The sequence below is a fragment of the Podarcis vaucheri genome (genome assembly GCF_965113315.1).
Source record: "Podarcis vaucheri genome assembly, chromosome: 1".
Lineage (NCBI taxonomy): Eukaryota > Metazoa > Chordata > Lepidosauria > Squamata > Lacertidae > Podarcis > Podarcis vaucheri.
This window is the reverse complement of record NC_138759.1, coordinates 128638934-128656217: the sequence shown is the minus strand read 5'-3', so window position 1 is coordinate 128656217 and position 17284 is coordinate 128638934. Positions and strand designations below refer to the sequence as shown.

Below are 17284 nucleotides of genomic sequence, written 5' to 3'. Positions count from 1 at the left end.
AGAACCCTGTGTGGTGCTGTGAAGCCCAAACCATCAGCTTATTATCTGGGCTTCAAAGTACCATACATCCTACACGGTTTAATTTCAAAACATGTGGGAAGGAACAAGTCATGTGATATAATGTGATACACAGATGGGCAGCCATGCCTACAGATGGTGGGAAAGATAGATACCTAGGTATGGTAAAGGACCCCTGGAAAGCTAAGTCCAGTCAAAGGCATCTATGGGGTACAGCACTCATCTCGCTTCAGACCGAGGGAGCTGGCGTTTGTCCACAAACAGCTTTCCGGGTCATGTGGCCAGCATGACTAAACTGCTTCTGGCGCAACGGGACACCGTGCCAGAGCACACAGAAACGCCATTTACCTTCCTGCCGCAGTGGTACCTATTTATCTGCTCGGACTGGTATGCTTTCAAACTGCTAGGTTGGCAGGAGCTGGGATAAAGCAACGGCAGCTCACCCCATCACACAGATTTGAACCGCCAACCTTCTGATCAGCAAGCCCAAGAAGCTCAGTGGTTTAGACCACAGCGCCTAGCCTGCATTCCAGAACCAGTTCCCCACTGCTGCTCTATGTGATTTTTTTTTTCTTTTATGTAATTATCTTGGGATAAGTACCAGAACAAATACTGACTTTGGCTCTGAAAAAAAATCAACATGTGATGCAGTGAAGAACACTTGCTTTGGTTCCTATCTTCTATGGAATCTGGAAGGAACAGGACATGTGTAGCCCTCAAAATCAGATGGTCTGGATTGAGTGCTTACAGGCCCTCTGTGGAAGCACCATATGGAGCTATTGTTTTAAAACTGCTTTGCTCAAGAATTGGTTTGGTGAGAAAATTGGGTAGAGTGACTGGCCATATAGTTAGTGTGTTACCATGGCAGTTGCTACTAGTCACTGGTCCTATTGGTGCCCTTAGGGCATCCAGCTGCTCATGTTTGAAAATAGGATATTGGACGTGATAGACCACATTCTGATCCACCAGGACTGTTCTTATGTACTTATGAATTCTGGCTCTCAGTAGGAATTTATTTAGAGGCTTACTAGGTACTTTTAGACATGCTTCTGTGTTAAGTTGGATCTTATCAATTTTCCAGAGATTAATATTTCTCTCACCCATATATGGTTGTTACAAACTTTATACTAACAGATGAATGCTGATGATAATAATAATAATAATAATAATAATAATAATAATAATAATAATTTATTTATACCCCGCCCATCTGGCTGGGTTTCCCCAGCCACTCTGGGCGGCTTCCAAAAGAATATTAAAATACTATGATGATGACCCTGTAAGAAAGTGGAAGTGCCACTGGTTCTCAAACTCTGTCTTAGCCTCCCCAGAACTCAAGTTGTACAATAAAGGCACCATGGCAACCAGCTATGGTTTGAAAATGTTCATGAAAATCTACACATGATATGCAAATTATACTAAATAGCAACTTCAAGCTCATAGTATATTTTTTTGATGTGATCACCAGAGCTGACCAAATTTCCTATACCTACTGTAAACAGAAAGTCCAAGTGCCTTCAGTATAACAGTTAATATTAAGGCATCACAATCAGTGCTACCTACTAGACCTGTGAAGCAAAAGGAGCACATGCTCAAAAATGCTTATGCATGAAGTATTACTGGGCACAGCCACAGCAAATGTCACTTTCACACATTTTAAACCCTTCCTGCTTTTTTTTCCTCTATCTGGAGTTTCTATATGCTCACAGCAAGAACGTTTAATGCATTCTAGCTCTAGAGAGTAGGTGGTGGCCGGCTCCTTTGGAATTTCTACATTCGAATTGGCACAGACGGAAGCTAGTGAGCCACCCAAATTATTTTGGGTGGCTCACAGTCTTTCTATTTCAAGACTCTTCTGTGTAAAATGACAGGAAGCTTTCAGGCATTTTGGAGCCAAACCTCAGAAAGAGCCTGGTAATTCAGTTTGTCCTAAAAGGGTCCTGATTAAGGAATATCCAGCCTTGGCCGCACTGCACACACATCTTTGGTATTGGGTATTTGTATGCCGGCAAGGACGAAGGGCACGTTTGCAAAATCAATTGTGTGCAGTTTTTATATTTACTGCACTTTTACCACATATGTCATTTATTACACAGTGGAAAACCGTTAAATGCACAGTAGTTGTGCCAAGTGGCATTATGCTTTTAACAGCTTTATTCGTTTAACAGCTCCAGTCTCATTATATTTTGCCATGTGGTACATGAGATTTTTATTCATTTAACAGTGTAAGAGGGCTCCATGGCATTTTCCTTTTATATATTTCATATTGTGCCTGGGCTCTTGCCTTTTCTGTGAGCATTAGCCCACAGGCTGCACTGAAAACAAGTGGTGCAACAGGAGACATGATGATTTAGAAGAGGAAGAAGAAAATGAGCATGAGAAAGATTTGGATCCTCCTCATATACAAATCCATGTAACACATTAGAATAAATTCAGTATTTCTGTGAATGATGATAACAGAATTACTTTCAGCATTTTATAATGCTTCCATTTCATATTTTTTTTAAACTACAAGGAATACAGTGATCAATCAATCTGTGGTATTTGTTGGCTTCCCATAAGACAATTGTTTAAGGAATCAAACAACTGTTAAGGAATCAAATCTATTAAATGTGTACAACACTATAATTTCAGGGGTTCTTGATTTACTGCACCAGGTGGAGGACAGGGAAGCAGTTTATGGTCCTGTTTCTTTTTTTTTACTTTTCAGTTAAAGGAAGATAATCTGATTTGTCTTTGCTATCCATTCACTTTAAAGAGGCAGAAAGAAATTATTTAGGAGCAAAAAGACAAAGTGCAATGGATTCTCCAGGGATCATTGATGTTGTTACTAATGCTGCAACCGATATACTTTAATGATGGGGGGAGGGATGGGTCCAATTTCAACCTTGAAGCTTTCTCTGCTCTTTCAAAAAGAACCCTCTACTCACCTGACTTTTATTGGCAGCCACTTTGGCAAACAGAGCCTGAGACACCTTGGCCCTTTTCATCTCCTGTTGGATCTCGTCATAAATGGCAGCTGTGATGTTGATGTTGGCTCCGTCCACCTTAATGGGGAGGTCTGTTGTCGGTGTCGAGGTTTTGGCCTACCGAGAGACCATGAAAATAATAATTAAAAAAGTGCTGCTTTCAGCCCAGCCATCTGTGCAGAAATTATCAAAGGATTTCAGTCAGCTGATGCCAAACTGCATTAGCTACAGAGGGACACTTCCTGTCCATTATTCTAATCAGGTTAATTGTGATTGGAAATAATTGCAGTGCATTCCTATAGGACGTTCACAGTCCTCTCTCCCTCTCCCTCCCTTCCCCCCTCTCTTCACACACAGAGCTCGCTCGCTCGCTCTCAACACACATAGAAGCACATATACCAAAAAAACTGAAAGGTTATATAGCAGAAGAATTAAATCCCAGGCAGTCACTTGATGGGGCTAGCCAGAAAATACAATATAATACATACATGAGTATTTGGACTTTTGCTTTTTCTCCCCATAAAACTGCATACCTTGGAGGAAGAGCCAATTCTTCCAGAAAAAATGAGTAAATGCATAGAGGTCTCTAAATAATAAATTATTACTCAATTTAATGCACTCCCTCAAGTCTCTCTCATCCTTTATTAAAGCTATATGTATGTCATTTGAGTATGTATGGTTTCCCATCATTATGCTGCCCAGATAGTCACCTAATTTCACCTAGGAAATCAGTGAGAATGAACAAAAATTCATAACACCAGGCTTCACAGTATGTGTGGTGTGCTGCCCTTGGTCTCCTAAACTCATATTGCAGTTCTGCATATTCCAGTGCACTCCTTTTAATTGAATGACTTCCAATCAACTTCTGGGACAAATGAAGGACAATAAACAGAGAATATTGGCACTTCCACTTACTAAGCCATCAGAGAGAGAACTAGAAGTTAGGAATGGAGGGGGAAAGGTCATTACCCCAAAACAAGAAACCAGCTGAAAACCTGTTCAGACTGGCTGCTAGTTTCAACAGTACAAGTCAGATACATCACTGAAACTGCCCAGTAACCTATGTATCTAGTAATGATTATATAGTGGAACCTTGGGTTGCGAATGTGATCCGTGCAGGAGGCGCGTTCGCAACCCGCAGTGCCGCGTCTGCGCATGCCGTGACGCAATTTGGTCTTCTGCGCATGCGCAAGCGCTGAAACCCAGAAATAACCCGTTCCAGTACTTCCGGGTTCGGTGCGTCCATAACTCGAAAACACGCAACCCGCAGCGTTCGCAACCTGAGGTATGACTGTATTGTACAGGCTATTCTATCTAACAGCAGTTATCTGCACACAGCAGCAATCTAGGACACTGATCTAGCAAGCTTTTTATGGAACTGAAACATTAAATTAAGCTAACGTGTATATAGAAAAAGACTGTAATGTCATTTCTCCCATGCTGGCACCTTAAAACAGCCTGATTTAGGGAGGTACTCAATATAAATAGTACGTTTAACCCAGAGATGTTCCCCTCAGCCCACATGCAGAACACAGCCAGATTTTATCCAGCCCTCTGGGTCTTCTTCCACCTATCAGTTGCTCAGCAGTGAGCAGCTGAGAGGGGGAAATGTTCTGACTTTTTGTGAAGCATGCAACTGCAGTTCCTTCCTCAGCAAGATCAAAGCAGAGGGGAAAGGTCTCAACAGAGGTAGACCCCTATATTGCCTACAAAAATGCAAGATGCGTTCCTTCAGTTTAGAGTTGCATGCAATTTTGGAAGTATAATTGTAATTCCACCATCAGCAGTAAAGTGGGTGGGATCAAATCTTCTTTGTTGTGACACCAAGATTATAGAATGAACTCCTGAAAGAGGCCTGCCTGGTTTCTGGTCTCTGCTCAGTTTTCAACAGACAATACAAATATGTTTTATTTATTTCTCTTTCTGACAGAAACTGCGACCCAGTTTCCACATGCCCTGAATGAGTTCCCAGAGTGAATACTGCAGCTACCCAGGGCTATGCCATGGTTTGGTTAGAGATTACCGTACATTACATGAGCTGTAAACCTAGTCTTCTTCTTCATTTGTTGCATGTGGTTTGTCTGGGGGACAGATTCAGCTGCAACACGATAGCAAACATGGCTTAGTGCTGGGCAGGATAGCAGCAGCAGGACTGGGCAAAGAGCACAGTGGCCACGATCTTCACTCTGAGAGAATCTGCGCATTAGTTTGTGTGTGCTAAGCCATGGTTTAGCTTAGTGTTTGAAAAAAATCTAGCACACAATATGCAAACAAGAGTGTGCTGGGGCTGCTACTTAACTTTTTTATTTCTTTTGTTTCTTTATGAGTTTTTGATTTGTATTTTTATAATTGTTAATTTTTAAATGCTGTTTTCAGGAAGTTTTGTTGCCATTTCTTCAAACAGAAAAATGACAGAACTATATAAATGTGTAGAATATAGAAATTAACTAAATAAATTTACCACAGAAGAAAGAAAGCAGCATTTAAACATTTTCATGTTCAATACCCCTGGACTCTTTTACTGGATTAGTTTGGCACAGGCCACGTAATATTAGGGACACATCTCAAAATAATAGTTTATCAATGTAAAGCTACAAACTAAGGATAACAACTAAAACAACAGGGAATACAATGGGGGTATTTACTGTATTTCTTGATACATTCTCAGATTACCCACCACACTGCAAAATCATATCACAGATTGGTATCTATGGAAACAACATTTTGTATATAGGATTAACTTTGGCACAGAACAAATTTGCCGTTAATTTGTAATACATTTTCTCTTGTCTACCCATTTTGGCTGTTTTGAAGGCAGTCTCCTAGCATCAATATGTCCCTTCTAAGTGACAAGTCTTGGGTAGAAATCACATATGCATTTTATAGCACTTTATAACTTAGAAATTTTCCCCTGTTTCTGTTAAGGTATACTACTAGTGCTGACAAATTATGTTTTTCCTGGGTGAGCCATCTTCTATATACAGTACACTCCTCCAGATAATGCAGAAGGGGCACCTTCACTTGGCTACTTTGGCTGCAATCGACTCTTTACTCGCACATGAACATTATCAGATGTTAAGATTAACTTCTGAGACCCTTCAAGGGTGCCCCCTTTTTCAGTGTTAAGGTGAAAGAGCTAATACAGGTGTGGCACCTTCTCTGTGGTATGCTCTGCCAAGGAGGGCAGTCTGGGAACTAATCCTAGAGCTTTCCAGCTACAAGCAAATGTTTTTTGTCTATTGACACAGGCCTTTCACAGTTACAATTACACACACACACAACTGATTGTTTTAAAAAAGAATCACTCTGCTTTTTTAGCAATTATACTAGGTTTTTTTTTTTGTGTGTGTGTGTGTACACACACACACACACACACACACATATATATATATAATAAATTTTATTAGTTTTCAATTACAATCCAATAATAGCCTCATTATAACAATACCAATTGAAGGGTCTCAGAAGTTTGAATTATGCCCAGAAAACAACTAAAGCCCAGTGAAAGCTCTCAAATGCTGTGGCAAATCAAAGTAAACGATCTAGCTGTTGTGTTCTGGATGAGCTGTATTTTCTAAATGTATTTTGCTACCAGCTGGTTGCAGTCACCTCAACAAATCCTTCATTATATCTCAAAAAGGGCCTCTGCTGGCTGCTTAAATCCTGGCTTGTCATTAGTTAGAAGAAGAACTGGATGACATTCCAATCAGTATGGCAATCATGGAGTAAAATCATAGACACTTAATGGAAAAGCTATGGTGCTCACAGGCTACAGCATGGTTCAGAGGATGCAGTGACTGCCTAGTTCTCTTCAAGCATACAGGGGAGATGTGTATGAGGAGCATTTTCTATCGCTGAAGAGACTGGAGTTACCCTCATTTCCATGGGCCTCCACATGCACATCAGTGTTGTGATGCTTTCAATCACAGTTGATGTGCGCAACCTGCCCCGCATTTGAATTCTTTCATGTAGTTCATTGAATTCTCATTCTTTATATTTGCAGCATTAAATACTAACTAGTTTCATCTACAAAGTATTGCCAGAAGATAACATGATCCTGTTAGCTCAACTCCAAACCCTAAAAAATCAAAGTTCCAAGAAGCACTCAAGTGGACTGAATACCAGATGGGAAAATCCTAACAGGTCATCTCAAATGATGCCTGCCCGTCTGTTTCTGGATAACGGGACAATTGTGAAAGCAATTATAATAGGGTTGCACCTTACCTGGGGGGTTCTGGAGGAACTTGGACTGCTGGCAGCTGAAGACACCATGCTCACATTGGGGTTCATACTCCTCTCTCTCTCATCCTGATATATACGATCTCGTTCTGTCTCAGGCAGGTTGAGGAAATTCTGCATTGCCCTCAGATTTACCAGGAGGGACTGGGAAGCTGTTCTAGGGTCTTCTTCTTTACGCAGAATCTCTGATAGCAATCCCTGGTTCAAAAAATTAAAAAAAGGCCAAGTCTTTTTAAAAATGTGTTTATTGTAACCAGCCAGGTTGCAATGCTGAGACCCTTCATAAGATGTTAAAGCACAGGGAATGTTTTGTAGAAACAAACCTTGTTTTCTTGGGGCTGTGGTTTATTTAGGAGCATTTCTGTTCAGATTCTATCATATATTTAAGATCAACCTGAACAAAGAGGTGCCAAAGAGGCAGGTGGGTCAGTGTAAAACTACCATTATAGCCAGGTGCCTCCTGAAACTATTTTAAGAACTATTAGTGCTCTCACTCTTACTGCTTCAGGCTGGAAACACTTGGCAGCCCTGTTCATCTTCAGGAATCTGCCAAGTTTGGTAAATTTAGTTCAGACATTTAAACAGCACAGGAGACTTATGAAGAAAAATGTTTGGCAGAGTTTGGATGTTACAGTTCATTCACTGCAAACCTGTCAATTCTTTCTAATGGGAGAAAATGCTGCAAATATGAGAAATTCTCAAGATACTTCATCTTAGAAATTAATAATTTGAAAATTGCTTACTGCCTCATTTAGAAAGCCAAGATACGGCAATGTCCATATTCATCAAATTCATCAAGCTTTTTTTTTACATGAAAGAAGCCAGAGGTTCGGTTATTTGTATAGCATGTAGTTAGGCCCGCAGAAAGCTAGCAAGGGACATAAGATGTTCCTAAGCAATTGTCAGGGACTGGGCAGAGGAGGAATGGTGGAGACCCCCCTCCCCATCCTGACCCTTCCAGGCAAGAGGAAGAAGAAGATAGTACAGTGGTACCTTGGGTTACAAGCACCTCGAGTTACAAACACTTTGGGTTACATACTCCACTAACCTGGAAGCAGTACCTCAGGTTAAGAACTTTGCCCCAGAATGAGAACAGAAATCGTGCACCAGTGGCACGTCGGCAGCAGGAGGCCCCATTAGTTAAAGTGGTACCTCAGGTTAAGAATGGTTTCAGGTTAAGAACGGACCTCCAGAATGAATTAAGTTCGAAACCAGAGGTACCACTGTATAGATTTACAACAGGGGTTTGAGGGAGGTAGCATCTCAGAGGCAGATGAGAAGAAAAGCTGGGAAATCATGGGAGAGCTGGGACAACACCCAGCTGACACATTGTCATTAGAAAGCACCCCAGACCCTCCATCTCCCAGAACCTGGCGAGCCCTAAAAGTAGGAGAGCAAAGAGCTCAAAGGCAGAGGACATGTAGCAGCATCCGTAGAGGAGACAGTGAGAATGACGAATGAGGAAATGGGAGAGATGGGGAGTGGGGATTCACTCGGGACAATGCCATTATCCAAGAGGCTGGGTTCTATAGCCTCTCTCTGTAAAGATCGAAATAAAAAAGGACGGTAAGAAACTTTTCCATGTCTTTATACTTTCCTGGGCAACCAGCTCAAAGCCACTGACAGCATCCTGACAATAATTGGGATATAAATATTACTGATTACTAAGTAATTTCAAATATTGCTTTGAAACTTGTGCTACCATACGCGTCATGTCTATGCCTAGGAGAACAGATGATTACCAGCTTACTACAAAATTATGAAAAGTTTCTTCCTAAAAAGTCACACTATACCTAGTTAATAACTACAGTCGCTTTGCAAATAGACAAGAGACACCCAATCACTGCTTTCCTAATGTTCTTCATCCTCCCTTCCATGGGCAATCTACTCCCATCCTCAACACCTTCCCTTCTGGCAATATTTTCAACAATGACTGCTTATGTATGCTTTTTTGTATTTTAAAGCCAATAGGGAAAGAGAAAATATATGTACAGCCTCTTCTTTACTATGCTTTTCTATTTTCTCAAGCTAGGACAGCATCCTACAGCGTTATGGCACACAATACCACCACCCATCTTTTCTGGACTTACAGGGCTAAGTAGCCTACAGCATTTTGGAGGCCAGGACACAAGTATGAAGAGTGGTATCCTAGTTAACAGTCCTGGTAATGAGTCAGAACAGAAATCCCTCAATTTTTATTAGTCTCGGGAGGCAGAGCTATATGAGTGGTCACCTTGTTCGTGTGTGATAGGATGAACAGTGAGTCCCTCTCCATCGGCTATGCCAGTGGAGAGGAACTGTTGATGGAGGAAGGCTCTGTGGCAGTAGAGGCTTGTCATACACTTCAATCAAGTGGGAGCTACTTCCAGAGCTAGCCAGCATAAGCACCTGAAATGGGGTGTTTGGAGGAAAGGTCAGGGCTGCTCAGAACTATAAATGATCTGCTGGATCCTATGCTGGCCCGCTTTCCCTAAAGGATCCAGTGGAACCAGAAGACTATGGAAAAAGTTCAGCATTGTCAAAGCATTTCCCTTTTATTATTATTATTATTATTATTATTATTATTATTATTATTATTATTATTTTCAACTATTTCCCATGTTACATTTTCAAGAGTAAGAGAGATGTGCAGAAGAACCCCAAAGTGATTCAGACTAGGATGTAGTTGAATGTGACTATTTTGTCCATGCAAAATTAATGTCTTAAAAGTGAAATCTATTTCATTGCAAGGTTGAAAATAGATTGTACTGACAGACTATGCTGATAACCGATGGCAAATAGATAATGAAGTCAGTAAAACAAAATATCATGAGAGCACTTATCATTTATATTCATATAGTTCTGAAATGGTATATACAAATACTAACCAACAATCGGGATTACAAAAAAAAGAATAAAGTGATGCTAAATAATCTGTTCAGCTTTTTCTCACCTGCAACAAATTAGGCTTTCAATATGCAAAGCATCTTCCTTCAAGAAAAACAAATGATCATGATTTCATTTAATTGTAATTTAATGAGGCATAATTTATTTTTAAAGTGATATACACCAGGTGTGTGGTAAGGGAACTGGCCCAGCCAGACAAACTGTATGATGCTATTTTTGAGAAATGCCTGAAGATAGCTGAAGATTGTTTTCATTTCTGCAAAGCATGTTTCTGCTACAGAGGACAAGCAGGAGGCGAAAACCCACAACATTTGTAATTTGCTATAAAATTCCATTGGCTAAATTAGCTCATACCAACAGAGCATTTTCTTAAAGGGGGGAGGGACAAATTATACAGTAACAGCCATACAACTCTAGATGTCCAATTCTGCATATAGTTATGCAAGTTTAAGATCATCAGGCATAAAAAAAACTGGGCAAAGGATCACTGCCCAAAATTCTACTGTATAGACCTAAACCTGTAACCATACCTTTTTCTCAAATATTTATCTAGTCTCAGGGAGACAACTCATTAAATGGCTATCTGGACAGGAATTGCCTTCCAACTTCAACATGACTGTTTTTTTAAAAAAGTGTTTTAAAAATGAGGGTGAGGGAATTTTTTTTAAAAAAATGTGCTGCATATAGGATTTGCAAATCTGGAATTCTAAACTTTTACGAGTCTTCAAAATGCCAGGTATTTGGGGTTTTACATTTTACAATATGTAACATATTCGCAACAAATGATTTAGTTGCTCCTGCTAACGAAACCTCAAAATAATCATTAATGCTTCAATTGTGAGAACATTCTCGGTAACAACCAAAAGTGGTAATAAGTTTATATTATCACTTTCGGTTGTTACAGAGAATGTTCTCACAGTCGAACCATTAATGGCATAAATTTACACATTACAGCAGAATTGTGGGAGCTGATTTTCCATGGGCTCATCCCACATCACTGTTGCAACAGCTGCTCACAACCACATGGAGACCAACATTTTCAAGAAGGGAACGTGAAGAATTGAGGCAAATAGCTGTGACAGGAGATAACAATTTAAGTCTTACTGACAAATTAAAAATGAACAAATCATGAGATCCAACTGGTATCCCCTCAACAGTTCTTGAAGCACTTGGAACTTGAAATTGATGGCCTTTGGAATAAAAATATGCAACTTGTCCCTAAAATCAGTCTGTACCTGAAGACTGAAAAGCAGCCAAAATACCATAAATTTTTAAAGGGATCAAGAAGGAGACAGAAAACTGTCTGTTCCAGGGAAATTGGTGGAAAGTAACAACGATAAAATTGTCATGCATACAGAAGGATAAGGCTTGCTGAAAAAGAATCACCATGGCTTCTGCAAGAGTACCGTATTTTTCGCTCTATAAGACGCACCAGACCACAAGACGCACCTAGTTTTTGGAGGAGGAAAACAAGAACAAAAATATTCTGAATCTCAGAAGCCAGAACAGCAAGAGGGATCGCTGCGCAGCTTCTGGGATAGCTTCGCAGCCTGCATTCGCTCCATAAGATGCACACACATTTCCCCTTACTTTTTAGGAGGGAAAAAGTGAGCCTTATAGAGCAAAAAAAGTCCTGTCTCACTAACTGTTTAGTGTTCTTTGACAGTGTCATGTGGATTGATCTGGTAGACATTGTATACTGGACCTTTCAAAAAGCTTATGACACAGACCCTCACCCAAAACACAGGAGCGAACTTAGAAGTCATGGGAACTTAGAAGTCCCCTCATAGATTGGTAGCTGGTTAAAGAACAGTAAGAAGAGAGTAGGAATAAACTGACAGTTCTTGCAACTGGGTGATGTAATCAGTGGGGTTTCAAACAAATCTGATTTAGGACCAGTAATTTTCAAGTTGTTCATAAATTATCTAGAGTGGGGGGCAAGCGACAAGGTGGCCAAGTTTACTGATGACACCAAATAATTTAGGATGCTGGCCTTTGACCACTACTTTCATGGTGTTGCTGTAACATGTGAAGAGCTAACTGCAGTCCCCCAGTACTGTCCCAGGGCTAATATCAAAATAGGGATAAGAACTTCAATTACATTCAAAAATAAGGCACTCCTAGTCTTGTGAACAGGAAATGCAAAGATGATTTACTGAAAAATCTCATCATTTAGAATCAAATAAAGAAACACCATTTGAAATTTCAGTGTGCATGGAGGGGGGATTCAGCAAGATCATTTCTCTTATTTTCCATTTTGAATTTCTATGTTTTCAGGTCTGTTTGGATATGTGACAAAAATGCTGGGTTTCAGCTATTTCAATAAATTCAACGCAATTAAGATGTTAGCATTTAGCTATAGAAAACACTCGTGTCTAGCTCACTGACATTTTCACAACACCCATATTTAAAGGACTAGTCTCTGATCTTAATAAAAGAGATAATTCTGTAATTGCTATGGAGTTACTATTATGACCATTATGTCTCACAACATGTCCTCATTTTCAATACTGGTATTACTTTAAACTTTAATTCATTATCACATATTGGTTTGAGTCTGAATCTTAAAACTAATTTAACTAATGCTTAACGTATATATATCTCAGGAGATCTCTCCTTAGCCTTGGAACGGCCGCATTCAGGCTGATTTGAATAAAATGTATACAGTGTGCAATGATGGGAATTCAATTTTTATTATTAAAAATGAAATGTTTTACTCCTCAAAGAAAATGCTGCTATTACATTAGCTTAATAAAGTCTCTTTTTATTACAGTATCTCTTTTTAGGAAGGGCAGTGTGTGCTTCTGGAGCTCAGGGGAATTGTGAGGAAAGAGCAAAATAAACCACATGCAACTGCTAAGTATTGTATTTAATAAAGTAGACCGTTTTGAACGACGTCACAAAGGAAGCAACATATTTTGATATCCAAAATTCTTGCAACACATTTGCTTCCAAGAACCAGAATACATTTATGAGCTGGGAGGAAAGCAGAAGGCCATGTTCAGAAGGCCTAACTGTCCAGGGGTCCTTTTAATTTAAGACTTAATTTAAGTCTTTTAATTCTAACAACTTAAAAGGCTGCTATCCTATCTCCAATTTCCTGAGAATAAGTCCTATTGAATTCATACACCCTTCCCACCCACCCGCCTTGTGCCACTCAGCATGAAAAAAGTTTCAGGCAATCAGAAAATTGCACAAAATTAGCTTCAGAAAATGGCTTTTGTAACTAACGTTAAGAGGCATATGAACAATAACTATGGTGTACATTTTTGTTTTAAAAAATACTAGAGGTGTCACTTAGGAAGCAGTCCAATCTGTTCCGAGTCACTCTGTGGTCTGTTTGATTCAATTCATGTTTTGAGTCTGAAGCCAATTTGTTAAAAACAAAGCTCTGTTTCCTAACAATCACTGTTGCAGGGAATAAAAATAATGGCTGCAAATTTAGAAATGGATGGATTTTGCAGGCATGGCAGTCTCTCCAAATTGGATTAAGCCCACCAAATTACAGGCAAATACAGCCAGAGGGAGGGACGCGGGTGGCGCTGTGGGTTAAACCTCAGCGCCTAGGACTTGCCGATCGCATGGTCGGCGGTTCGAATCCCCGCGACGGGGTGAGCTCCCGTTGCTCAGTCCCTGCTCCTGCCCACCTAGCAGTTCGAAAGCACCCTTAAGTGCAAGTAGATAAATAGGTACCGCTTTATAGCGGGAAGGTAAACGGCTTTTCCGTGTGCTGCGCTGGTGCCGGCTCGCCAGAGCAGCTTCGTCACGCTGGCCACGTGACCCGGAAGTGTCTGCGGACAGCGCTGCCCCCCGGCCTCTTAAGCGAGATGAGCGCACAACCCTAGAGTCTGGCAAGACTGGCCCGTACGGGCAGGGGTACCTTTACCTTTACCTTACAGCCAGAGGGTAGTGGACCTGACACCTTTCGCAAGGTTCACCTAATGAGTCCCATCAGCCCATGTCCTGCATGAGAGCTTTGGGTTGTGCAGTGGGGCTTCTCCCCCGCTCCTCCCCCTACACACCCTCCAAATTGTGACAGGGAAGAAAGGAGGCTCATTCGACCTGGCAAGCTGAAGAGCTTGAGCTGATGAGACATTCACTACAGCACAATGTTGAATTCCTTGAATATTTTAGAAAAATGTGTATTTTTAATTTTACCTTGAGGAAAGAGATTTGGGGGGAGGATTCAGTAATGTTGAATTCCTTGAATATTTTAGAAAAATGTGTATTTTTAATTTTATCTTGAGGAAAGAGATTTGGGGGGAGGATTCAGTAATGTTGAATTCCTTGTATGTTTTAGAAATGTGTATTTTTAATTTTACCTTGAGGAAAGAGATTTGGGGGGAGGATGCAGTAATAATCACCTTTTCTGAAGGCTTGAACCCTACCAAATTTCAGAAGGGTGGCCACAGTAGTTTTCCTACAAAGACAGCTGTTGCAGTTGGGGGGATATAAAAAAGGAATCACTTAAGCTCACTTAGTATTTTGTGGGAAATTGGTCTGAAAATTTCAGACAAGAGAATGGTGCCCCTGTGTAGCAAACGCGGCAAACTGCACACAAATGGGTCCACGGACTTTTTGCTATGCACCTTTAAAACTGATTTTGAGCAGGTGGGGAGTTTTAAAGGTGCATAGCAAAAAGTCCGTGGACCTCACTTAGGAGGTTTTTTCCCCCACTCCGATGTTTCCTTTATGCACTCTGAGTTTTGCTTCTGCAAAGCTACACCCTTCATCCACTCCATCCTTGCATTTTCCTTACAGTTAGAGAATGAGACATAGTTTTTCTGTGGTAAGGCATACTTTATGCAGTCTTGCCTGGAAGAAGCGGACCATTTGGATCCCTTCCAGTCGGGATTCAGGCCTCATCATGGGACTGAAACTGCCTTGGTCGCACTGGTTGATGATCTCCGGCGGGCTAGGGACAAAGGTGAGAGCTGTTTCCTAGTTCTGCTGGATCTCTCAGCGGCGTTCGATACCATCGACCATAGCATCCTTCTGGACCGTCTTGAGGGGCTGGGAGCTGGGGGCACTGTTATACAGTGGTTCCGCTCCTTCCTCCTGGGCCGTGTTCAGAAAGTGGTGGTGGGGGATGAGTGTTCGGACCCCTGGGCTCTCACTTGTGGGGTGCCTCAGGGTTCTGTCCTCTCCCCCATGCTTTTCAACATCTACATGCGGCCGCTGGGAGAGATCATCAGGAGGTTTGGGCTGGGTGTTCATCAGTATGCGGATGATACCCAGCTCTACCTCTCTTTTAAATCAGAACCAGTGAAGGCGGTGAAGGTCCTGTGTGAGTGTCTGGAGGCGGTTGGAGGATGGATGGCGGCTAACAGATTGAGGTTGAATCCTGACAAGACAGAAGTACTGTTCTTGGGGGACAGAAGGCGGGCAGGTGTGGAGGATTCCCTGGTCCTGAATGGGGTAACTGTGCCCCTGAAGGACCAGGTGCGCAGCCTGGGAGTCATTTTGGACTCACAGCTGTCCATGGAGGCACAGGTCAAATCTGTGTCCAGGGCAGCTGTTTACCAGCTCCATCTGGTACGTAGGCTGAGACCCTATCTGCCTGCGGACTGTCTCGCGAGAGTGGTGCATGCTCTGGTTATCTCCCGCTTGGACTACTGCAATGCACTCTACGTGGGGCTACCTTTGAAGGTGACTCGGAAACTACAACTAATCCAGAATGCGGCAGCTAGACTGGTGACTGGGAGCGGCCGCCGAGACCATATAACACCGGTCTTGAAAGACCTGCATTGGCTCCCAGTACGTTTCCGAGCACAATTCAAAGTGTTGGTGCTGACCTTTAAAGCCCTAAACGGCCTCGGTCCAGTATACCTGAAGGAGCGTCTCCACCCCCATCATTCTGCCCGGACGCTGAGGTCCAGCGCCGAGGGCCTTCTGGCGGTTCCCTCATTGCGAGAAGCAAAGCTACAGGGAACCAGGCAGAGGGCCTTCTCGGTAGTGGCGCCCGCCCTGTGGAACACCCTTCCAGCAGATGTCAAGGCGATAAACAACTACCTGACATTCAGGAGACATCTTAAGGCAGCCCTGTTCAGGGAAGTTTTTAACGTGTGATATTTTATTGTATTTTTGGTTTTTATGGAAGCCGCCCAGAGTGGCTGGGGAGGCCCAGCCAGATGGGCGGGGTATAAATAATAAATTATTATTATTATTATTATTATTGTTGTTTTATGCCTGAGTCACAAAGTGCAATGAGGTGTGCTGTGTGGTCTCCGATCTGCCCTGTCAGACCTCATAGGAGCTCTACTTCACTCTGACAAGGCACAGATCCCCTGCCCCTCTGCTCATGAGTCAGGGTTCATACAGAGCAGATTCATACCCCTAATAAATACAGAAAAAAGAAAATGTTATCTTGCCCTTCTTCAAGCAGACAAGACAAAGGTCAGATAATATTTGGCTTCCAATGAGCTAGGAAAAAAAGACATTTCTAATCAAATCACTAGCCCTTTTTGCCCTTTTTGCCCAATGGCACCTTCCCTTTGTATACAATATGAATCCACTATATCACTTCAACTTTAGCATGCAATGCAAAAACTAACCAGCTTTCATACATGATTTTACATGATCAATTTATTCTCCAAATATCTGTTGCAAAGGAAATAATCAAACTAAGTGCTGTGCTAGTTTCTTCCTGACACAACATATTAATACATTCTTATTCTGAAATGCATAGAAAGTGACCTTTACTTTGAAAAAAATATATATTTATATTCACAATATTTAAAAAACCTCTTTTTGCAATATTTCTTGCGTCCAGTTATTTTATACTTTGCCCTCATATTTCTAATCTTCTCTGTGCAACTATCAAGGCTACAGACTTACATTTTGTTACATGGATGCTGCCATTGTTGTGATTCTTTTGAAAAGAGATGACAGGCATACAAGAGCACCTCACAAGTGATTTAGAGCCCACAAACAGAAACCAGCCTACAGATCCAGAAAAAAATGTATCTTTCTCATTTTACAATGTGTTTCCATTCAAATTTCAAGGGGGAGGAAAGATATACTGTAACAAACAATAAGTGGGTGACAGCTGCTAATTAAAATTCTTGCATGTCACAAAGCAACTGGAAATAAAGTGAGGACCTTAAAAGATAATGTTTTCAACAATTACCGGTATCCATTCTGATGGCCAATATCTGTTCCATCTATATAAG

General features: G+C 41.3%; 2 protein-coding genes across 3 annotated transcripts in view; both read right to left on the bottom strand.

The window, feature by feature from the left end:
• Positions 1 to 17284, bottom strand: part of FTCDNL1 (formiminotransferase cyclodeaminase N-terminal like) — a 415186-nt gene that overhangs the window by 135413 nt on the left and 262489 nt on the right. The window lies entirely within an intron of this gene.
• The window catches only part of SATB2 (SATB homeobox 2), a 122133-nt gene that overhangs the window by 33277 nt on the left and 71572 nt on the right, over positions 1 to 17284 (bottom strand). Inside the window, exons 8-9 of one of the 2 annotated variants that reach the window (XM_082238746.1) lie at positions 7212 to 7424; positions 2949 to 3104 (exon numbers count right to left, since the gene is read on the bottom strand). In XM_082238746.1, the coding sequence (XP_082094872.1) occupies positions 2949 to 3104; positions 7212 to 7424 (369 nt within the window). The remainder of the gene's footprint in view (positions 1 to 2948; positions 3105 to 7211; positions 7425 to 17284) is intronic. The other variant, XM_082238747.1, reaches the window with a different exon arrangement.